General features: G+C 43.0%; 1 protein-coding gene across 1 annotated transcript in view; it reads right to left on the bottom strand.

Moving 5' to 3' along the window:
* Positions 1-24,660, bottom strand: part of TPGS2 (tubulin polyglutamylase complex subunit 2) — a 64,488-nt gene continuing 39,828 nt past the window's right edge. The window contains 5 exon segments of the mRNA NM_001102244.2: positions 1-2,026; positions 3,348-3,508; positions 5,007-5,120; positions 16,166-16,294; positions 18,257-18,344. Of these exon segments, the coding sequence (NP_001095714.1) occupies positions 1,796-2,026; positions 3,348-3,508; positions 5,007-5,120; positions 16,166-16,294; positions 18,257-18,344 (723 nt within the window). The 3' untranslated portion in view covers positions 1-1,795.

Genomic DNA, 24,660 nt, shown 5'->3' with positions numbered 1-24,660 from the left:
TACAACAGATATGATTATATTTTATATATATATAATATAATTTTATATATATAATTGTGTGATTTTGCTGATTATGAATATGAATTAAATGCTCTTATAGTGGCCTTTAAAACTGGAATAGCCCAAAAGTAGAAAGATGATAAAATTATAATAATTTACAACTTTAATTTTTCCTGGAATACCATTGAGTATCAAACAAAAAAATCTGTAACAAGTCATGAGAAGAAAGGGAAAACATTTTAGTGCTTTTCATGGTACTGTCTACGGGGTTTTTGGAGAAGAGGCCCCACTCCTAATTCTGCACTGGGCCCTATGTAGGTAGCCAGTCCTGCTCTTAAGTGCTCTGCTCCTCCTGAAGCAGGGCTCAAACCTCTCCACAGTGGAACCCACTCTGTCTACAAGTCCTCTGGGGACTCCAGCTGATTGTCGCTGGTGTCAAGGGCACCGTGGCTTTGGTGGCTCCTCTGCTGCTTCATTTGTGAAATCCAGAATTGGGCCAGAACTGATGCAGAAATACTTCAGGGGCTCCAAAAGCACTAGAGGAAGCATACTCGCCACAGTGGCAGACAACACAACTTCTCAATCCCCTTCTAGCCTTGACTTGGGGAAGCAGCCAAATGCTGGGCTGTCTCCTCTAGCACTGCTGGTTCTCCCTCTGATGAGTTCTGGAAGAAAAATACTTGCAGAAGACTAAACCTCAGCTATTATCCTTGACACCTGGGTTCCTCTCTACCCTCTTCTGCCACTCCGTGAACTGCCGAGCAGTTGTGAGTAGGCAGAGCAGGTGGAAGCTCCTGTCAAGTGACTGATTTCATCAAAACTCTTCATGAAGAGTCCTGGAAAAGCAATGCTTGGGAGGTCTTGTTTTCATGGTACAGTAGAATCACTTCTTTAAAAAAAAACGTGAGAAAGATAACTTTGGCAAATGTGCAAATATCACATCAAAAAACGGGAAACAAACTTTATAGAAAGCTGATGAAGATGAAAAACTTTATAGAAAATTAAAAATGAGCAAAGCTAGATTTGCTTGTGGGGAAGGATATAAAAAACATAAAAATGTATCTTCAAGATTTTACATGGAACATTACAACCCATCAAATTGTTAGAGTGTTCAATATTCTCTAACAAAAATGAACTGATCTGAGTAAGGGTAATGCAAAAATATTCTAATGTAGTGCTACCTACCCAACAGAACTTTCTGCGATGATAGAAATGTTTCATCATCTCTGTGGTGTCTAATACAGAATCCATTAGCCACACAAATATTCCCAATGTGGCTAATAAAACTGAGGAACTGAATTTTTAATATGGCTTAAATTTAGCTGCTTTAAAAGTGGCTACCAATTGAACAGCATAGTTCTAATGCCTCCTAGGTCAAAACCAGTGGTTTCTTTGGGGAACCTCTATAATTACTGCTGAGGGGTTGGGGGTTGGGGTAGAAAGAGAAGAAAGCTCTTAACAGATCTACTTAGTCACTTACATAAAACCTTACATTCCTCACAGCTCCCAGGAGCAGCAGATGGCACAACCTGCTGTGATGGGCATGCAGGAAGGATTCTTGGGGAGACCTGAGTACGCCCTTCCAACTCCTGGCTCAGGCCGATGGGAGTAAAAGGCCTAGGATTCTGTCATTCAGATGGGGAGAGGAATCGCTTCTCAGCCTTTTGGCTGAGATCAAGTGCAGAAGGAAGGAGGACTGTGGTTCCACACACAGACTCTGAGGTTGGGCCATGCCCAGGGCATCTGTGCATGGACATCACCACTGTGGGGCAGGCGGGGAGGCGGAGGGGGTTGCTCATTTCCGGACAGGGTTTCCAGACCCAGAGGAGGATTTAGAAGTGGAAGCAGAACCTGAGGGCCCTTTCTGGCCGCCTGCAGGCTGAACAGGCCCTTTCTTTTTGGGGATTATGGTCTTGTTCTTGCTCTTGAACACTTTGCTAGGATCCAGCTTGTTCACAAAGGAGTCGGTCTCTTCAGTGAGGAGGTTTGTGTTGTAGGTGATGGGTTTATACATGTTGAACCATTGCTGTAAGGCAGATTTGGGAGAGACGGTCAGAATTCAAAGGAGACAAGAATTTGCTCATGTTCTTTAGTGGAGATAGAGGGGTAGAGACCTGGGGAGACGAGGCAGAGAGTAAAAGTTTTCATGAAAAACTGCCTCTAAAATCTATCAGCACTTCCTTTGGGTAAACAGGAAGACACACATTGCTTTACAGGGTCTTATAACCTTTAAATAGAGCAGGATGAGGACGAAGAATCTGAGTAACTAACTGTGCTTCCTTCTAATGTAGTGAGCCTGAGCCTGGGATGCTAGGTCCCCAAGGTACAGGATATAGTGTCCTAACTGTTCTGCCCTCACACCAGCCTCTGCCCCTGGGGTGGATGGGGTAGCATCCTTCCCATGGGGAAAGAGCAGACCAAGACTAGAGCCAGCTCTGCTGAGGGGAGCCGCCTGCTCTCTTCCCTGCAGGCTTTCTGAGCAGCTGAAGGCAAAGGGCACTGACACTTATTGATGTTCATTGATAATAACCACCCACTGTGTTACCTGAATGGTGTCATCATTATGTGCCATTTGAGCAAGTGAGGTCCCTTTGATGGATACATACAGGGAACTGAGTCCCTCATTTTTTGCCACCAGGTCAAAAGTTCTTCTCAACACACCTGGTGTTCTCAAAGAAGGCAGTCTGTCAGCATTATCTGACATCTGTATGTTTAAAATGGTACCTAGATCTATAGTATAAATGATCCATCCATATTTTGAAATATCGCATATCAATGAAAGAGACAAGCTCTCTATATATGGATAGGGAATGAGCTCCAGTGTGCAATTAAGTGAAAAGAAGGTGTAGAACAATGTGAACAGTGTATCTCACTTGTGACTTAGAGAAAAAGAATCCCAAACTGTATGTGTGCGTGCTTTCTATCCAACAACATAGCTCAGTGAGGGCACAAGAGAAACCAACAGCAGCTGCTGGTGAGAAGTGGATGGATGAGGAGCCAGAGAATAAGAGACTGACTGTTCTCTGTTCTTGTGTGTGCGTGTACTGTGAATCCAAAACCAGCCGTCAAACCTAAGCCCTGCCCCCCGCCCAATTCATTAGAAATTAGAACTCCCCAGATGAGTCTGAGGACTAGCCAAGGCTGGACACCACTTAGTTAGATTAGTATAAAGTGCTGTTGTCCACCTGAATTGGAAGCAACTACTTTGCTTATTGAAAATGCAGGTTCCTGGGCTCTACCCAGATCTGCAGAATCAGATGAGAAAGTTGGGACTCTGCAATTTAGGCATTTCCTCAGAAGATTCTAATACCTTCTGGAGTTTGAGATGACAGGCAGTCCTCCCTTACCTTGGCCTGGGGGCTAATGCCATAGCTGGTGAAGGCGTACTGCCACTGGGGCAGGCCCAGGTGAGTGATGAGCAGGCGGTAATAGGCAGTAAAGGTGTCTGTGAGAAAATGCCAGTATAACGCTCTGTCCAGGAACCAGATCTCAGTGTCCTGTGCTAATCCTGAAACAGCAGGCAGAAGACATAAAGGAAGGGATGGCTTAACACTTCTGTCCTTTTATCTATCAAGTCAACATCTACTCATGGTTAAAACAAATTTCAACAGTAGAAGGAATGTAAAAGTTTCCAGTTTTCCCTTCCAACCTCCCAGCTCTGTTCTCCAGGGGCCACTGTCAAGGCTTCTTTGGTGTTCTTTTACGAGCTCTTGATCAGTCAGCCAACTGACCTATCGCTGGGCCCTGGCCATCTGTGCACTCAGGCTGCCTAAGCAGCACTGCTTTCCTGCGTGGACGCGATGCTTCCCCTCGCCCAGCAGCTACAGGCTGTGGGCTCAGCCTTCCTGATGGAGAGACACTCTGAGCAGCCCTGGCTTTCTCAGGAGGTCTGGCAGGAATTAGAAGGATTCTGCCCTTCTCCTGGGACTCCTGCCTGTGCAGTGCTGTGCTGGTTGAGCTGAAGCTCCTGCCTCTCACTTGCTTCTGACCATCCATCCTTACTTACCACTGTGGAGGTCTCTCCTAGCTCATCCCCTCATCTCATCTCCTCTCTAATGGCTGTGACATCTCCCTAAATGGCATCCATCCTCCAGTAACTTCCTCTTCTAGTTCTACTTGTGGTCACACTTTCACTTGAATCCTGCCGTATTTGTGCTAAATAACCTTGACTCCCCCCATACTTCCACAGAATGTCCAAACTCCTTCACCTGGCTTTCAAAACTCGGCATGAAGGGCTTCTGGCATCATCTCCCCTCATCCACAAGATGAATCAAGTGGCCAACGAACTAAAATTACCTGTCATTCCCCCCAAATCAGTTGCACTGTCCCATGGCATGTCTTTTACCCATTTCTTGCGTGATGCCCCCTTTTGCCCCACCCTCACCACCCATATCTCATTCTGACCCATATTTCGGGATGCAGCTCAAAGGCTGCTTCACAAAGACCCCTCCAGCAGGAGATGGTCTCTCCTTCACCCGGAGGTAAATCCTGGTGTGTCTTCTCACCCCTTCCAGGCAGAGGTACCCAAAGAGGGCTGTGCCTTGTCCACCTCTGGGACTGAGCTGCTGTCATGGGGTGGCCACTGCACAGGAGGCCAGAGCCTTTTCCTCTTAGACTGAGGTCTAGTAATTCAGGTTTTTATTAGTTAGACACCCTTCATAAAGAAGTATAAGACAATGCTTTTCCTGGATGCTTATCTAACACGTGAACGAGCTAGAGGAGTTATAAACAGAGTAACTATTTCTTTTACTTTTTATTCACTTATTATCCTAATCTTATTACTCTGCAGTAACTCACAAATGACAGTACCTTAAAAAGACTCCAGTAATGGGCTTGGAGAGGGGGTGGCTCAGAGAGGACCTAAGGGGCTTTCTCTTGGCATCTACCCGAGACCCTGCAGCAGCTCAGGAGGTCAGGGAGGAGCGTGTCTTCTGTGTGATGGCTGGAGGGCAAGGTCAGCCAAGGCCATTCCCAAACTACAGAACTGCTCCTGCCATGATCCTTACCTGGTTTCCCTCTTTTGTAGACGAGGCAAACCTTCCCATTCCCGTTGCAAGGATCCAACTCAAATATCACACTGCGAGAATCAAAGTGAGGCTTCTCTGGATGGTTCTCACTGGCTGCAAATCCAGAAGTTAATGGTAATGTTTAAACACACTCAGCTCAAACATACTCATCCAGCTTTGCTAGGATGAAAAAAACAGAGGGCAAAAAAAGCCTTATCTCAGACATATTCTTAACTATCATTTTTGAATGTGGACCAAATGTACTGTCCGCTCTAAATGCCCTGGGTCTTGTTCTTGGTCTGAGTCTTCTGTCAGGGCTCTGCTGTTAGCGATAGACAGTGTCACGAAATGCAGGGGAAGGTGGCGTGAGGACAACAAAGCGAACTTCCTGGGACACGTGAAGTCAGAGCAATCACAACAATTTCTTTTTCCCCAGATAACTGCTTTCCCCTCGTTTATAGCACTTCATGATCTGTTGATTAAAATCCTGTTTCTTATGTCTAAAGTGTATATTTGTGATTATGACCCTATTAAAGTATTTTCTGTGCCTTTTGTCGATTATCGACTATACAACATTTGGCAAATTGTGCAATGTCTGAGTTCCTTAGATTACTTATTTTTAAGCAGTGATAATGTGTACCTAATAGAGTTTTTGTGAAAACTGTCTGAAATTTTATATAAAGCCCATACTCAATAAATATTAGTTACTGTCATTAATTAATAACAGTGTGAGTTAAGGGCATGAGTCCTAGGGTGGCTCAGAAGGTAAAGAATCTGCCTGCAATGCTGGAGACCCAGGTTCAGTCCCTGGGTTGGGAAGATCCCTTGGAGGAAATGGCAACCCACTCCAGTACTCTTGCCTGGAGAATCCCATGAACAGAGGACCTTGCTGGGCTACAGTCCATAGGGTCAGAAAGAGTTGGACACGACTGAGTGACCAAGCACACATAAGCATAATATAATTCTGTGTGTGTGCTCAGTTGTGTCTGACTCTCTCTGACCCTATGGACTATAGCCCACCAAGGTCCTCTGTCCATGGGATTCTCCAGACAAGAGTACTGGAGTGGGTTGCCATTTCCTCCTCCAGGGGATCCTCCCAACCCAGAGATCAAATCCTTGTCTTGTGCATTGGCAGGCAGATTCTTTACCACTGAGCCACCAGAGAAGCCCATATTATAATTATAACATTATAATTAATGCTAAGTCTGGCTCTGTTAGAAATACCTACCTAGAAACCAAATATCATGGTGTAACAGAAAAAAAGATAAATTCTTAGAAATGCAAGCATCAGAAGCCTCTCCTGCTTCTTTCATTATAGCAATTATGCAATAAAGATTAGTATTAGTGACTGGGTGGAGAAGGTTTACAAACCTAGGAGAGATTGGATAAAACAGTATATAAGAATAAAATTTTTGATTTATACATATACCTATGTAAATGTGTGCACAGTCACTCAGTCGTAGTAGACTGTTTGCAACCCCATGGACTGTAGCCTGCCAGGCTCCTCTGTCTATGGAATTTTCCAGACAAGAATACTGGAGTGGGTTGCCATTTCCTTCTCCAACCTATAGTTTTTCTTTTTAAAACATGGCTTTCCTCATCTCATATGGTCCTAGACACACATATAGGTATACATCTAAATTTTTTCAAGATTGTTTATTATATAAAAATCGGATACCATACAGGTTACCTAAATCTTACCTTCTATATAACAGTACCATGTGGAAAGCCCTCTAAGGTTTGTAATTCTAATGTGTTAATGTCTGCCTGCCTGACTGTGGAAGTGGGTGCCCCCTAACTTACCCTGCCAGCTCTCTACTGATAGGCATTCACCCAACATTATTCTGCTGCAAATGCTACAGCAATCCTCTCCATATACATCCCTTTGATCAAGTCCTTATGTTATGTGGACAGACACCGACACAATAGAATGGGCATTGCTAGACTGCTTTTTGAAAAGGCCTTTGATTTTGAAAGAATTTAGAATGTCTGAAAGGGGTTTAGCATTCTAGGTTGACACTTTTTTCCTCTGAGTATTTTATCTTGTTTTAATCAACTGAATTTGTTTAAAGAACGCTTTTATTTTTTTTTATGTATCTTATTTTTTCCTCTGGTCTAGTACGAGTATTCTCTTAACTTTTTAAAATTGGTATATAGTTGATTTATAATGTTAGTTTCAGGTGTACAGCAAAGTGAATCAGTTATATATTACCCTCTTTTTTAGATTCTTTCACCATATGTCATTGCAGAATACTGATTAGTTTGCTGCGCTGTACAGCAGGTCCTTATTAGTCATCTGTCTTATATATAGTCAGTCAGTCAGTCAGTTCAGTCGCTCAGTCGTGTCCGACTCTTCACGACCCCATGAATCACAGCACACCAGGCCTCCCTGTCCATCACCAACTCCCGGAGTTCACTCAGACTCACGTCCATCGAGTCAGTGATGCCATCCAGCCATCTCATCCTCTGTCGTCCCCTTCTCCTCCTGCCCCCAATCCCTCTCAGCATCAGAGTCTTTTCCAATGAGTCAACTCTTTGCATGAGGTGGCCAAAGTACTGGAGTTTCAGCTTCAGCATCATTCCCTCCAAAGAAATCCCAGGGCTTATCTCCTTCAGAATGGACTGGCTGGATCTCCTTGCAGTCCAAGGGACTCTCAAGAGTCTTCTCCACCATCACAGTTCAAAAGCATCAATTCTTCAATGCTCAGCCTTCTTCACAGTCCAACTCTCACATCCATACATGACCACAGGAAAAACCATAGCCTTGACTAGATGGACCTTTGTTGGCAAAGTAATGTCTCTGCTTTTGAATATGCTATCTAGGTTGGTCATAACTTTTCTTCCAAGGAGTAAGCGTCTTTTAATTTCATGGCTGCAGTCACCATCTGCAGTGATTTTGGAGCCCAAAAAAATAAAGTCTGACACTGTTTCCACTGTTTCCCCATCTATTTCCCATGAAGTGATGGGACGGATGCCATGATCTTTGTTTTCTGAATGTTGAGCTTTAAGCCAACTTTTTCACTCTCCACTTTCACTTTCATGAAGAGGCTTTTTAGTTCCTCTTCACTTTCTGCCATAAGGGTGGTGTCATCTGCATATCTGAGGTTATTGATATTTCTCTCGGCAATCTTGATTCCGGCTTGTGTTTCTTCCAGTCCAGCATTTCTCATGATGTACTCTGCATATAAGTTAAATAAGCAGGGTGATAGTATACAGCCTTGACGTACTGCTTTTCCTATTTGGAACCAGTCTAGTAGTGCATGTCAATCCCAATCTCCCCATTTATCCCTTCCACTCCCCAGTATTTTATCTTGACTGAATTATTTCCAATGAGAAATATGTCATTATTCTTATCTTTTTTCCTTCGTATGGAACTGTCTCTTCCCATTAACAGCTTTTAAGATTTTCTCTTCATCCCTGATTTTGAGCAATTTGATTATGTTTCTTAATATTATTTCTTCATGTTTCTTATTCCTAGCTTGTTGAGCTTCTTAGATACGGTTTAAGTCTCCATGAAATTGGTATAGTTTTGATCCACCATTTCTTGAAATATTATTTGCTGGCCCAATTACAGGGACTCTTTTCAGGGACTCCAGTTAGACATATATTACACCATTTGCTGTCCCTCAGTTCACTGATGTTCTTTTCACGAAAATAATTTTTTAATTTTTTTGTGTTATTTTGGATTGTCTACTGTTATGTCTTTAAGTTCTCCAGTCTTTTCTTTAGCAATGGCTAAGTTATTGTTAGTCCCATCCAGTGTATTTTTCTTCTCAGACACTAGTTTCATCTTTAAAAGGTAAGTTTGGATTTGTTTTTTTCCTAACTTCTATGTCTGTACAAGTTTTTGAACATATCAAATATAGTAATGACTGTTTTAAAGTTTGTATATGCTAATTCTAAATGGTATCTCAAATCTGGATTGGTTTCAACTAGTCAATTTTTCTCCTCCTCACAATTATTTTTTCCCTTCTTTTTTGCATGCCTGCTAATCTTTGATTGGATGCCAGAAATTGTTACTTTTGCATTGTTGAGTGCTTTATATTTATTTCGACATATATCGTTGAGCATTGTTCTGTGATAGTTAAATTATGTGAAAACAGATACTTTTGGTTTGTAGTATTCATCAGGCAGAACCCAAGACAGTATTTAACCTAGGGCTATTTTTCCCCATTCCTGAGGTGGGACCCTCTGAGTGCTCTATCTGTGTAAGCTGTGAGGTGTTTCAGCCTGGCTGTAGCAACAGGCATTAGGCCTGGTCCTATGTGAGCACCAGGTGCTGTTCCCGCTCATCACCGGGTGGTCTTGTCCTGGGCCTCGGGCAGTATCTTCATATGCGGGTGCTCATCAGTTCTCTGCTGAATATTTGAGGAGGATCCTTGGCAGTTCTCTAAGCAGCTCGTTCCTCCCTGTTACTCAGTCCTGTGAGCTGTCTTCATTCAACTGGACTCTTCGTTCTGTCTTCTTAGTTAACAGGTTCAACAGGTTCTGCTTGAGTTTCCCTCTCTATGCTGTCAACTGGACACTTTCAGATAATAAGCTAGGGGTTACTTCATTTGTTTCCCATCATTCAGAACTCCTCATCCTTCCCGGCATGATGCTATCTTAAAATCCATTGTTTTACTTTTTTTTTACATTTGTTTTTGGTTTTTGTTCCAGTTGGGAAGATTGGTCTCTGCTATTTCATCTTGGATAAAATAAAAAATTCAGACTGTAGGCTCCTACCAAGTTTTAGCAGCCCTGACTGATGCTATCTGGGGTTTACCCTCAGGCAAAAAGTTACAAAAATAGGAAAATCATTCAGTGTGATTCCCTTCTGCCATTTGTAGATGCCACTCCAGTTTCTGCTTATATCTGGTTACTCTCTAGTCCTTTTAAGTAATTATCTTAAAAATTTCCTCAGAGTTTAGAGTATTATTTGCACAAGTTCTGATCTGTTTGAAAGATAGTATGCCTTATGACCGGAATCATAAGGTCAAATCTACAGTGTACCTGTTACTAGTTCTTTGTTGAACTTTTAGTTTTGTTTTATCTTCATTTGCACATTAGCACATTGTCTTATAGCTTGTGCCTTATAATTTCATCCTTGGGAGTACCAGTGGATCTCCTCCTGTTACATTATTTGTGCTAGTTCTTGTTCATGGTGTTGTGTTTATTCATGTGCCTGGTTCATATTCAGGAGGATTATTTTTGAAAAATTATTTATAAAAACAATGGGGTCTAGGATAATGTTTTTTTCTTTCAGGGAAGAAGTTTACTTTTATATAAATTTTATATTGAGATATACTTCATCTACCATACCATTTACTCATTTAAAGTGTACAATTCAATGGGTTTTAGTGTATGTACAGAGCTGTGCAACCATTAATACAGTCAATTTCAGAACATTTCTCTAGAGTGAATGTCTGTCTGTGAGTGAATGCCAGGCCACATAGGATATTCATATGGAATCAAATTAGTCCAATTTGGGGATTTTTCCATGTGAAAAGTGGTTATTTCTGGTTCATTATGTCTCCTAAGGTACAGCTCCCCACCGTACTAACCGAAAGGGTAGGGTAGCTTTTATGGGTGCTCTAGTTTGTAGATCCTACAACTCCATTTTATTCTCCTAGTCTCATGTGGGTCCAATTCTCGGCCTTTCATAGCCTCATTGCTTCTTTTGAAAAGGATAGTGTATCCTAGGCAAGAGCAACCCCACACGTTGAGCCTCTTCCCTGGATTTCTGTCTTCTTCTGGATGTTAATCTAGTTCTACCTCATCATCTTATTAGCTCTTTGATGATTTTTTTATGTTGCCCGACTTTTCAGTTGTCTTCAGCAAGAAGGCTGCTCTGAATTACCTATCTGCTTTTACCAGGAGGTCTCTTCATCAGTTTATGTATGCTCCTGAAAATAATACATAGGTGAGCTTTGCTTTTTATATCAATCTGATAGTCTCTGCTTTTTAAAAGGGAAATTGAATTCCAGCACACTTAATATATGATCATTATTTTATTCCTCTTAATGTTTTGTTGCCTGTTTTATAATGTTTCTTTTCCCCTTTTCTTACTTTTACTCATATGATTCAACACTACCTTTATTAGGTTAGAGATTCTAAAGTAATCTTTTATTCCTTTAGTGGTTATCTTCCTTTTTGTTATGCTTGCATGACTGGATTCATACGATTCTACCCTTATTTGAAAATAATAGGCCATCATTTCTCTAACCAAGTGTGGTAAGCAGAATTCTAAGATGGCCCCTAAGAGTCCTACTCCCTGGTATACACACCTTGTATAACCTCCTCCCCTCAGAGTAGTCAGGACCTGCAACGATGGAGTAATGATTCTCTTGATTAGGTGACTTTATGAGGCTACTGTAGTAGTAGCTGGTCGAGAAGCAAGCTACCATGTTGTGAATCATGTGGCTAGAATCTAAGGGCAGTCTAGATGAGCTGAGACTGACCCCTGGCTAACAACCAGCAAGAAAACAAGGACCAAGTCCCAGAAATGCAAGGAACTGCATAAGGTCAACCACCAGCAAGCTTGGAAGAGGGCCCTATCCGCAGATGGCTTCACAGCACCAGCTGATACCTTGATTTTAGCCTGTTAAGACGCTAAGCAGAGGACTCTAATCTGTAGCTGAACTTTTAACTCATGAAAACTGTTAGATAGGAAATGTGTGATGCTTCAAGTCAGTAAATTTGTGGTAATCTGTTATACAGGAAAAGAAAACCCAGACACTAAAGACACTCTGTTTCCCCCAAAGTATACTATTTCTTTCCTCCAGTAGGATGAGACCTTCCACTTTCTACTTCTTTTCCTCTTTGTCCTATGCTTTCTACTGTAAGGACTCTCTGGAATATTCTTGTATTAATGCTAAGGATACTGTAACAAAGTACCACATACTGAAAGCCTGGAACAGCAGAAATTTGTTGTCTCACGCCTCTGGAGGCTACAGATCCAAGTTCAAGGTTGTTTCTTTTGAGGGCTGTGGAGAAGAATCTGTTCTGTCTGTCCCCTAGTTCCTGGTAGTTTGCTTGCAACTTTTGGTTTTGTGTTTATGCTTTCCTTGGTATGTAGAAGCAGCTCTCTGTCTCTGTCTTCATCTTTACATGACTTTCTTATGTACCTATATCTCCCAATTTCCCCTTTTAAAAGGTTGCCAGTCATACTGGATTAGGGCTCCACCTGACTCCAGTATGACCTCACCTGAACTACTTAAATCTATTAATATAATGACCCTATTTCCAAATAAGGGCACAGTCTGAGGTAGTGAGGTTAGGACTTTAACATATGAATATGTGACACAATTTAGCCCATAACACTCTTATATCTTGCCTTTGTCCTATTTTTTAGATTTAGCTGAGACAGTACATTTAAACATATTCCAGGCACTATGTTGCCTCTTTTCCAAGAGTTCTTATGTAAAAGTTGTATACATTCCTGAATTTTGTTTTTGTTCAGTTGCTCAGTTGTGTCTGACTCTTTGCGGCCCCATGGACTTCCCTGTCCTTCACCATCTCCCGGAGCTTGCTCAAACTCATGTCCATTGAGTCGGTGATGCCATCCAACCATCTCATCCTCTGTTGTCCCCTTCTCCTCTTGACTTCAATCTTTCCCAACATCATGTTCTTTTCTAATGAGGCAGCTCTTTGCATCAGGTGGCCAAAGTATTGGAGTTCGGCTTCGGCATCAGTCCTTCCAATGAATATTCAGGGTTAATTTCCTTCAGGACTGACTGGTTTGATCTCCTTGCAGTCTAAGGGACTCTCAAAACCACAGTTCAAAAGCATCAATTCTTCAGTGCTCAGCCTTCTTCATAGTCCAACTCTCACATCCATACATGACTACTGTTAAAACCATAGCTTGGACTAGATAGACCTTTGTCAGCAAAGAAATGTCTCTGCTTTTTAATATGCTGTCTAGGTTGGTCATAGCTTTTCTTCCAAGAAGCAAGTGTCTTTTAATTTCTTGGCTGCAGTTACCATCTTCACTAATTTTGGAGCCCAAGAAAATAAAGTCGGTCACTGTTTCCATTGTTTCCCATCTATTTGCCATGAAGTGATGGGACCAGATGCCATGATCTTAGTTTTTTGAATGTTGAATTTTAAACCAGCTTTTTCACTCTCCTTTTTCACCTTCATCAAGAGGCTCTTTAGTTCCTCTTTGCCTTCTGCTGTAAGGGTGTTGTCATCTGCGTATCTGAGGTTATTGATATTTCTCCTGGGAATCTTGATTCCAGCTTGTGCTTCATCCAGCCTAGCATTTCGTATGATGTACTCTGCATATAAGTTAAATAAGTGGGATGACATTATACAGCCTTGATGTACTCCTTTCCCAATCTGGAACCAGTCTGTTAGAACCATGTCTGGTTCTAACTGTTGCTTCCTTGACCTGCATACAGGTTTCTTGGGAGGCAGGTAAGTTGTCTGGTGGTAAGGTTATGTTCCTGAACAGTAAGATTTAATTTAGTCTAATTTTTTAAATCTTAATTTACATATTTCTTTATTCAGGCTGTGCTGGGTTGTCATTGCTGTACTTGGGCTTTCTCCAGCTACAAGGCACAGACTTCTAATTGTGGTGGCTTCTATTGTTGCGGAGCACAGACTCCAAAGTGTGCAGTTCAGTAGCTGTGGCTTGTGGCTGTAGAGCATGGGCTCAGTAGTTGTGGCACACAGGCTTAACTGCCCCCTGGCCTGTGGGATATTCCCTGTCCATGAATCAAACCGGTGTCCCCTGAATTGCAAGTCAGATTCTTAACCACTGGACCACCAGGGAAGCCCAATCTCTCTCTTTCACAGGAGGTTCACTAATGTCTTGTTTCCTTTCCTCTTTATAGAGCCGCATCTAGAGATCTCCATTCTATTTGTCTTCTGTTTAGAGTATTTATGTTCTTGAAGTTTTACACAAACTTTAATATTCTTTTAATAATCTGAGAGCTGTATTTGGTCTATATATACAGAACTCTTGATTTTCATTCCTTTTCTTTCATCAACCTGTTTATGCTTTTTTACTATCTTCTAGTTTTCAACTGTTGCAGGTAAGAAGACTGATTATTCTCTCTATATAATTTTTTATTTTTACCTAGAAGCTTGTGATTTTCTTTTCTGCATCACGTAATAGACTCTAGGTTTCTGTTTCCTCCCGAATTCAATTGGAGTCCAGAAGAGCCCTTTCAATCCAAAGATTGAATAATACAAATTTTGTTTTATTATTGCTTATTATTCCTTTTACATCTATTCTTTTTCTCTTTTTTTGAGCACCTAGAATTCCAATGGAAGGTCACCTGTTGTATTTTCTATTTCTCTTATCCTTCCACTTTTCCCCTCATTTCTCATTTTAAAATGTATTTTATCTGTGCTTTTAGATATTCTTGCACTTGCTTTTTCAGGCTATTAACTCAGGTCTCAATATTTATATTCTTATTCAACTCCTCTAGTCAGTTGTTTAATCAAGACTTTTTGATTTTTTTTCTATAGGAAATCTTTGTGCTGTCTTAAATGTCTTAGTGTTCTTATTCTTAGTTTTATTTAGGTGTTCATCAGTGTCCTCTAGTGGTGTTACTTCTCTGGTTGTATATTCTAATATTTCTTCCTAATTGTCCTCTTTCTAACTGCTAAGTCTCCTGAGAAAAGTCATCATTTTTAAATTTAATGAAACTTAGAGTTGTTGAACTGTACAAAAAAGCATGAACTCAGAAGGCACCAGAAGCCCAAATGACTTTTAGCCCCATGAATACGTAGGACAATGTGGTCTCTACCCCTAGGCTCAAGTCCTATGCTGCTGCTGCTGCTGCTGCTGCTAAGTCACTTCAGTCGTGTCCGACTCTGTGCGACCCCAAAGATGGCAGCCCACCAGGCTCCTCTGTTCCTGGGATTCTCCAGACAAGAATACTGGAGTGGGAAGTCCCGTGAAATCATTTCTGTCATCTAGTCTACTGCTGCCTACCAGCCCCAAGGGCAGGGTACACCCATTCCCCTTATTTAACAGCATCTTTGCCTTTGAGGGAGCAGAGCGCCCCAATACACACACACAAAGCAAATGTGACCTTTTTCCCACCCATGAGGATTCCATACATTTCTCAATTACAGGTTCTTCCCAGGGCCCAAAACTTTCCAGTCTCAGCCCCTGGATTCCTCCTCCTGTTATCCAGCTGTTTGTCCAGTTGAAGGAGAAAGACTATCATCAGTTCTGTCAGAACTTCGATGCACTCCAAGGCATTAGTACTGGAGATGCTGTAGTTATCTATTGAATATTCATTCTCCCTTTTAGAACTCCAGTTCTACTCCAATTCAATTTGGGACACTACTACACAGCTAAAAATACCTCCTCAAATTCCCTTGCAGGGATGGGTAACCTTCTGACTCTATTCTGGCCAATGGCTATTGGGAGGGGCTTCTGAGAAAACTACTATTTTCCTGACAAAAAGGGAAATATTCTGCCAAGAGACAGTTATTTTGCCCTTTACTCTTCTTTTTCCTGCCTGGAACACAGACTTGAAGCTTGGAGGTAGAACCGACATTTTTCAACCATGAGAATGAAAACCAAACCCGAAGGCTGGTGTGCCAGGAATCCAGAGGAGACTTTATCTTCGAGTTTCTCAAGCAACTACACCAGCCTAGTTCCAGATTCTTATTATGAGAAAAATAAACTCCTCTTTAGTTTAAACATTGTAATGGGGGTCTGTTATGGGCAGCCAAACACAATTCTGACTGAAGAAGTCCTCACTTATACATAATTGATTATAGCTTTAGCAGCTATTTGAATTTAAGCCATTTCAATCAGGCGTGGCCAAGAGCCTGAAGGGAGAAAGGAAGCTGCACTTAGATTGCCACGGTCCCTGAAACGTCTCAACACTGAAATGTGGAGCGAAGTTTAATCCATAACATTCATTCACTTACCAGTGTTCATTAACTGTCTACTGTGCTGCAGGGACTGAAGTGGCTACTGGATATAAAACAAAGACCCCAACCCTGGCATTTTCTTGATGAAAATTTCCTTTTTTGACACAGGCTTTTTTTTTCTAACCTTACTCCCATGGTTCAGAGAAGCCAGGAGTGGGAAGGTTTTGGGTTTAGGGGAACAAGCTGCAATGCTACAATGTCTTTCTATTATTTTCAATATTATAAAATGGAAACAAGCATGTTGATTTGTAACTCAAAGCAGAAGTTCCTGCAGTTACCTTCTTGTATATCGTCCTCCAGGTCTGCCAGAGTTGGTGCGTTAGGAAGTGAGTACATGGAAGACTGGTTGAGTTGAGTCAGTTTTGAGATGCTGTTAATTGCCATGCTGCCCAATGGAATGGTATGTTCTATGGGAATGTTAACAAAAAGAATTACATGGAATAATAAGCTAGTTACCATGGTCAACAAAAGGGCATCTGCTTGACTAACCTAAGACCAGTTACTATTTGATCCCAGGGCTAAGGAATTGAATGGAAAGTGGAAAAAAGAGAATCAACGTACTACCTGCTCTGAAGCACCAGACTTTTATCTTTTATGCCAAAAAAAAAAATACAAAAAACAAAACAAAACAGTGAAGAGTCCCCACTGCATGTGTTAGGGTGGAGCACCAAAGGAAATTTTAAGAGGGGATTCTCAAAAAGAACTGGGAATTCTAGGGTTGGAGCCTGTTTGAAGATCAAAGGACTAAAAAATATTTTTGCTCCCGCCATCCAGAATGAAGGATTATACTTTCCAAAGTAACAGTTTTAATTATATAACTGACCACTTCTACCCTTCTTGTCGTAAGCTTTCACTGTGGAAACTATCTCCCCCTTGTCATTTTTTTGTAACTCAATGGAGCAAATTTTCTTGAAAGCCTTCTTGTTTGTTTCCAGTTTTCTGTGATTCAGGTGTAGAAAGATGATCTATTTTTCTTATCTGTCATACAGAATCTTTATAATACAGGTGCTGGGCATGGGGTGGTGCACAAAGACTTGGACATATGACTGCTGAAATACTGGAATGACAGAAGGTAATACAACAGCTGGTGTATAGCCTGGAATGTCCAAGAAGAAAAGACCACTAAGGAGGTAAACATCAGAAGCTGCCTGTGCTAGATTTTTTGTTAATGATTTTGGCCATCCAGTAAAGAATGGGTATGGCAATGTGGATGAGGATAAGAAAATAGGTTGGGAGGATTAAGTTAGAAAAAGTACTAATAATGAATAGGGACTCAGAAAACCTTCATGAAATGTTTCTTTTCTGAAGTAGGCTTCTGAAAGGGTTAGCCTGTCTCTATGATGTGGGCAAGGGAGAATCTGACAGTCACTCCAGCCTCTGTCCACTCTTTTGGTGACACCATGGTTTCTAGACCATCAGAGGTAATGATTCTAAGTTCACGTTAAATGCTTAGGAGTAAGTTATAAAATGTGCCTCTGGTCAGCTGAGAGAGAAACAGGAAGGTTTGGAGAGGCAGTGAAGGGAAGGGTCAGTTCTGTAGATCTGCTGGGTGGCAAAAACTACTCATCTTAGTGGCAGCAAGGAGAGGTGCAGGGTGATTCCCAAGGACCAAAGCAGATCTGGGGATGTGGCTGGAGTCTGGAGATTATACAGTCCTCTTAAGGACAGGGAAGTCTGTGTCAGGAATGAGCTGAACCCCGGTGGCTAGATCGGGGTTCCCAGCCTACGAAGTCTCACCAGTGCTTTCACCTGCCTGTGCAGCGCTGACCTTCATGCCTGCATAATGCCCGAATCTCTTACATGTACCAAGCTGTCAGTTCCCGCATCCACAACAAGTGTCATCCTGGATGTATTTAATACCAGGATGATAACCTGTGAATTGAGGTGGCTGACAACTTAGGCTGCGGAGATGTGAGGGAGAGAGAGGTCAGAGCCCTGAGATCTCCAGCATGCTGGGAATGAAGGGAGGAGCCCCTCTTATGACCACTAGAGACTGTCATTGCAGTTCACCCTGAGGAGACTGCTCCAAAGCGGACTCCTCCGAGGCTTTAAGTTCAAGGTAGCTCAGGATTTTTGTGTATGCTTAATTTTCCCCAACATCTCATGCCAACAGGAAGCCTCTAACTTGAGCTTCTGGTTAGGTACTGGGCAGACTCTGGCACAGGGGCCACAGAGGCAGGGGGTGAAGCAATGATGGCACAGGTTACTGCTGGGAGATGATCACAGCGCCTGGATACTGCACTTGAGGAGAACCCCCATACACTGTCCATATTCAGACTCCTGAGTTGTAAAGACCCCCAGAATTTTTTCCTCTAAGCTCTCAGCCAGGGAGAGCTGTGTACTCCTCCACAGCAAGAAGGCTGACTCACCATCCAGCTTCACATTCCACGTCATGTGGAAGCCGTTGGTCATCAGGTAAAAGTTCTTCAGATCCTCAGGCAGCACACAGTTATTCTTCTAGAACCACAGAGCAGCTGAGTGTTAAGTCAAGGTTGAAGGAGGGTGTAGGGTTATGCCTCAAACCACGTGGGAACTGTATTTCAGATCCATAAAACTGAGTCATTACCTCTAAAATGCTACTGGAGAGTTCTAGGTTGAAATGGCCACAAAGCAGGCTCCTCAACTCATCTCATATCACTGACACACTGAAACTACAGCTATATACTGAACAATAATTCCCTCTGAAGGAAACCCAGAAACTAGCTGAGTGACTCCTGTTAGCAAATTGAAAGTCTGTGTGCCCAACGCACAGTGAGGCCCATCAATACTAAAACATTAGAGAAAGATTTATTATAGATTCATTAAGGAGATGGGTGGCTCATGGCCTAAGAATCCCAAAGTTACTAAAAGCTTTCAGCAAGCCCCTTTAAAAGCAAAAGGTGTGTGGTGATGGGTGTGGTCAGTTGTTGCAGAGTTCTTGATGTCAGATCCTTGGTTCCTGAGGTCAGATCATGATCAAGTAATGATGTCCCTATAAATCTCTACCAGATGAATGTTATTCTCTGTCCCGACCAGAAAGGGCAAAGTTGCAAGGCACAACTTTCACCCTCCAAGGTCCCAGTCCTGGCTAAGTGGAGACAGATCTCAGCTGGCAGCTCCTCGGGGCCAGGTTCCCACCCAGCTGTCATCCCTGAGGGATCCAGGCACCCAACCCAACTGGCCCTCAGTCTTGCCAGGCTGCCCAAATGGGGAGACCAGGTCTCAGACTGTGACCCAGACAGACGGTCACTGCTAGTAGGTAGCAGAGACAGCATGGGGGAGAGGGTCACCACCGCCTCAAGGCCTGGGCCAAGGCTAGAAGAGGGCCTTACTGAGGGCTCTGGAGCCTTGCAGGACGTAGTCCCTAGTCTGTTTCCTGGGCCCTTCAGCTCACCCACTGGCTGTAGGCTGGGTGAGCTGGGGGGCCTCCAGAAGGCGGCCTGAATCTACCTCTTACCTCACTCTCCACCTGATGACCACCACGCTGCTGATTACTGACTGAATTACTTCCCCAGTGGTCCCTCACTGACAGTTACCCATGCGCAGGGCCTACTGTGGTTGCTGACCAATAGCTGAGCAGGACAACTAAAGGCCGCTCACTGACAGTTGGTTGTGGGTGGGACCCACAGAGGCACTGAGCAAGGCTGAGCAACGCCTGCTGCCCAGTAACAGGGTGCAGAGTAATGAGGCCCAGCAATGGCCACCTGCTAAGGGCTGCGCTCATCCTGCTCTGTTACATGCCCACTGGGTGAACAAGAAGAAATTTACATCGAAATGGGTATGAGAGGCTGATCACAATCTCACCATAAAATCCACTCTTGGAAGGGTAACAAAACCAGGAGGGAACTCACAACTCCCCGATTCTCCCTGAGCAAAGGGTTTGGACCCTGCATATGGCGCCTCAATTTTTAAAACTTCTATGTGAGAGATGGGCCCCCATAAATCTAGCTCTGAAAGCCAGTGGGGCTTGGGTCCAGAAGACCCACAAGGCCACAGTGAACTAAGAGACAGTTTTTAATGGGCTCCTATGGACTTGCTGTAACAGCAGGATGAGCACAGCCCTTAGCAGGCAGCCACTGCTGTGTCTCATTGCTCCACACCTGCAACTACGCAGCAGGTCTTGCTCAGCCATTGGTTGGTGCCTCAGTAGGCACCCCCCACCCTAAGCAACCAACCGTCAATGAGTGACCATTAGGGAAGTGATTCCAGTCACCTTTCTCACCTTTTGCTTTTCAAGGGGCTTGCTGAAAGCTTTCAGTAACTTTGGGGTCTTAAGGCACGAGCCATCCATCTCCTTGTATGAATCTGTAATAAACCATTCCCTGTTCCAATTTTAGTATGGCTAGGCCTCACTCTGCATCGGGCACACACACTTGTGGTTCAGTAACATTACTATGGATATGCCCCCAGGGTCCAGTGCAGAGACAGTGGAAGTAAAATGCCCAGTCTCTTCCTTAAAGAAGCCTATTTGCTTATCTTAAAAGCGTTGGCCTGAGGGGCAGGCTTCTAATTTAGCACACATTAAGATGCCAACTGTAATCCTCTCCAGAGACCAGGGAGGCCGGTGGGCACCATACCATCTTCATGCTCTCCTTCTGCCGCACAGATATCTTCTGGAAAGGAGCTTATACACATGTCTGGCACCCCAGGCGCTGCGCAGGGGACACACTTGACTGTCTGGCTCTGCTGGCCAACACAGCTTATGTTCCCAGGTCCCAAAGGGCTCTAATAAACAAGCCATCCCACCAGGGCACAGGGCAGAGGCAGCAGATTGAAATACCCAGTATTTTTGTGAAAAGAGGCCTGTTTGGAGATCTTAACTGCAGCCTGAGAATCAAGTTTATGATTTAACATCTATAGGCCAACTAAAACCCTCTCCAAAGATTGCAGAGGCCAGTGGGGACCACCTTTGCACTCTCCCTCTGTCTTGCCTCAGGTCACCAGTGTTTCTAGGAAGGAGGCTGTGCAAACCTCTGCTGCTCCATTGTGGCTGCAGCTTGGAGGACACATCCCTTGATAACTGGCTGTGGTGAGCAGCAAGGCTTGTGTTCATGGGTTCAACAGGATGGTAGCAAACAAAGAAACAGTTCTTAACCTGCTATCCCCCTAGGGCTCAGTGTAGAGGGAGCAGACAGTCCTCCCCTGAGAGACGGTATACGTGCATATTTAAGCTACTGTTTGAGTGCCCAGTTTCCAATTAGCCTGCATCAAGGTGCTGAAATTCTCTTCTTTGGGACACTGACAGGTTGTATTATACCCTCAACTACTGGGAGCCACTAACAGCAAAGTAGGCTGGACATTCAGAAAGGTTTGATAGACAACCAAGAACCAGGGCAGGATTAAAAAGGTTCATCTCTTACATAAGGCCACTCCACTTCTTCAAGACTGGCTGTTGTAGCTAATGCGTTGAAATCAACAGCATGTCAAGAAAAATGAAGAAATAGAGAAATGTGTTCCCAGTGAAATAATTAGATAAAACCCCAAGAAAAGACCTAATGAAATTAAGATAAGTAATTTAAAGATGCTCACAGACATAAGGGGGACAATATATGAAGAAAGTGAGAATTTCGACAAAAAGAAAATACTAAGCAGAAATCACAGAGGTGAAGAATATAATAACTGAGCTGAAAATTTCAATAAAGGCATTCAACAGCAGACTAGATGAAGTGAAATAAAGGATAAGTGAACTCGAAGACAGGGTACTGGAATTCATCCAATCAGATCAGCTTTAAAAAAACAAAAACAAAAACAGAAAAAAGAGTGAATAGAGCTTAAGAGATTATAGAACAACATAAAGCCGATCAATACTATACACCTTTATAGGGATATCAGAAGAAGAGAGAATGGGGCAGAAAGCTTATTTGAAGAAATAATGGCTAAAAATTTCCCTAAAGTGGGGAAGGAAACAGACTACCTGGAAATAGATCCAGGAATCCCAGAGAGTTCCAAAAAAGAATCCAAAGAGACATTATAACTAAGTTGCCAAAACTTAACGGAGAACATCTTAAAAGCAGTAAGAGAAAAACAACTTGTTATATACAAGGGAACCCCATAAAGCTGTCAGGAGATTTCCAGGCAGAAACTTGCAGGCCACAAGATGGTGGCACAATATATTCAATGTGCTGGAAGAGAAAAGAAAACTTGCCAACCAGGAATATTCTACCTGGAAAAGCTGCCCTTCAGAATTTAAGGAGAAATAAAGTTTTCCATACAAGCAAAAGCTGAGGGAGTTCATCACCACTGGACCAGCTTTACAGTGAACACCACCAGCTTTACAGCTTTACAAATGAACATTGCAGAGTTCCAAAGAACAGCAAGCTGCTGCTGCTGCTAAGTCACTTCAGTTGTGTCCGACTCTGTGTGACCCCATAGACGGCAGCCCACCAGGCTCCCCTATCCCTGGGATTCTCCAGGCAAGAACACTGGAGTGGGTTGCCATTTCCTTCTCCAATGCATGAAAGTGAAAAGTGAAAGTGAAGTCTCTCAGTCGTGTCTGACTCTTAGTGACCCCATGGACTGCAGCCCACCAGGCTCCTCCATCCATGGGATTTTCCAGGCAAGAGTACTGGAGTGGGGTGCCACTGGAGAGATAAGAAGCCTTCCTCAGTGATCAGTGCAAACAAATAGAGGAAAATAATAGAATAGGAAAGACTAGTGATCTCTTCAAGATGATTGGAGATACCAAGGGAACATTTCATGCAAAGATGGGCACAATAAAGGACAGAAATGGTTTGGACCTAACAGAAGCAGAAGATATTAAGAAGAGGTGGCAAGAATACACAGAAGAACTATACAAAAAAGATCTTCATAACCCAGATAATCACGATGGTGTGATCACTCACCTAGAGCCAGACATCCCGGAATGTGAAGTCAAGTGGGCCTTAGGAAGCATCACTACGAACAAAGGGAGTGGAGGTGATGGAATTCCAGTTGAGCTATTTCAAATCCTAAAATACGATGCTGCAGCAAATTTGGAAAAGTCAGCAGTGGCCACAGGACTGGAAAAGGTCAGTTTTCATTCCAATCCCAAAGAAAGGCGATGCCAAAGAATGCTCAAACTACCCGCACAATTGCACTCATCTCACACACTAGTAAAGTAATGCTCAAAATTCTCCAAGCCAGGCTTCAGCAATACATGAACCATGAACTTCCAGAACTTTAGAAAACGCAGAGGAACCAAAGATCAAATTGCCAACATCCGCTGGATCATGGAAAAAGCAAGAGAGTTCCAGAAAAATATCTATTTCTGCTTTATTGACTATGCCAAAGTCTTTGACTGTGTGGATCACAATAAACTGTGGAAAATTCTGCAAAGGATGGGAATACCAGACCACCTGACCTGCCTCTTTAGAAACCTATATGCAGGTCAGGAAGCAACAGTTAGAACTGGACATGGAACAACAGACTGGTTCCAAATAGGAAAAGGAGTATGTCAAGGCTGTATACTGTCACCCTGCTTATTTTATTTATATGCAGAGTACATCATGAGAAACACTGGGCTGGAAGAAGCACAAGCAGGAATCAAGATTGCCGGGAGAAATATCAATAACCTCAGATATGCAGATGACACCACCCTTATGGCAGAAAATGAAGAACTAAAGAGCCTTTCGATGAAAGTGAAAGAGGAGAGTGAAAAAGTTGCCTTAAAGCTCAACATTCAGAAAACTAAGATCATGGCATCCGGTCCCATCATTTCATGGCAAATAGATGGGGCAACAGTGGAAACAGTGGCTGACTTTATTTTGGGGGGCTCCAAAATCACTGCAGATGGTGACAGCAGCCATGAAATTAAAAGACGCTTACTCCTTGGAAGGAAAGTTATGACCAACCTGGATGGCATATTGAAAAACAGAGACATTACTTTGCCAACAAAGGTCCATCTAGTCAAGTCTATGGTTTTTCCAGTGGTCACGTATGGATGTGAGAGTTGGACTATAAAGAAAGCTGAGCACCAAAGAATTGATGCTTTTGAACTGTGGTGTTGGAGAAGACTCTTGAGAGTCTTCTTGGACTGCAAGGAGGTCCAACCAGTCCATCCTAAAGGAGATCAGTCCTGGGTATTCATTGGAAGGACTGATGTTGAAGCTGAAATTCCAATACTTTGGCCACCTGATGTGAAGAGCTGACTCATTTGAAAAGACCCTGATGCTGGGAAAGATTGAAGGCAGGAGGAAAAGGGGACGACAGAGGATGAGATGATTGGATGACATCACCAACTTGATGGACATGGTTTGGGTAGACTCCGTGAGTTGGTGATGGACAGGGAGGTCTGGTGTGCTGTGGTCCATGGGGTTGCAAAGAGTCAGACACGACTGAGCAACTGAACTGAACTGAACAGAACAACAAATATTAAAGGGTCTTCTTTAAAGTGAAACAAAGGGTGATAATTGGTAACAGGGAAAAGATGACAATATAAATCTCACAGGCAAAAGTTAAAGTATAGTTAAATTCAGAATAATGTTGTCACGGCAGTGGGTTAATCACTTAGAGACAAAGTATGAAGTTTAAAAGACAAAGAAGAAAACAACCACAGTAAAGGTACTAAAGGTGGCGCTTGTGGTAAAGAAGCCCCTGCCAATGCAGGAGACAAGAGACGTGGGTTCAATCCCTTGGTTGGGAAGATCCTCTAGAGGAGGAAATGGCAACCCACTCCAATATTTTTGCCTGCAGAATCCCCATGAACAGAGGAGCCTGGTGGGCTACAGTCCGCAGGGTCAAAAAGAGTTGGACACGACTGAAGTGGCTGAGTATGCACACACAGGACACTTTAAAAGTACTAAAACACACTATATTT

Source organism: Bos taurus, chromosome 24 (genome assembly GCF_002263795.3).
Source record: "Bos taurus isolate L1 Dominette 01449 registration number 42190680 breed Hereford chromosome 24, ARS-UCD2.0, whole genome shotgun sequence".
NCBI lineage: Eukaryota > Metazoa > Chordata > Mammalia > Artiodactyla > Bovidae > Bos > Bos taurus.
This window is presented reverse-complemented; position numbering and strand designations above follow the sequence as displayed.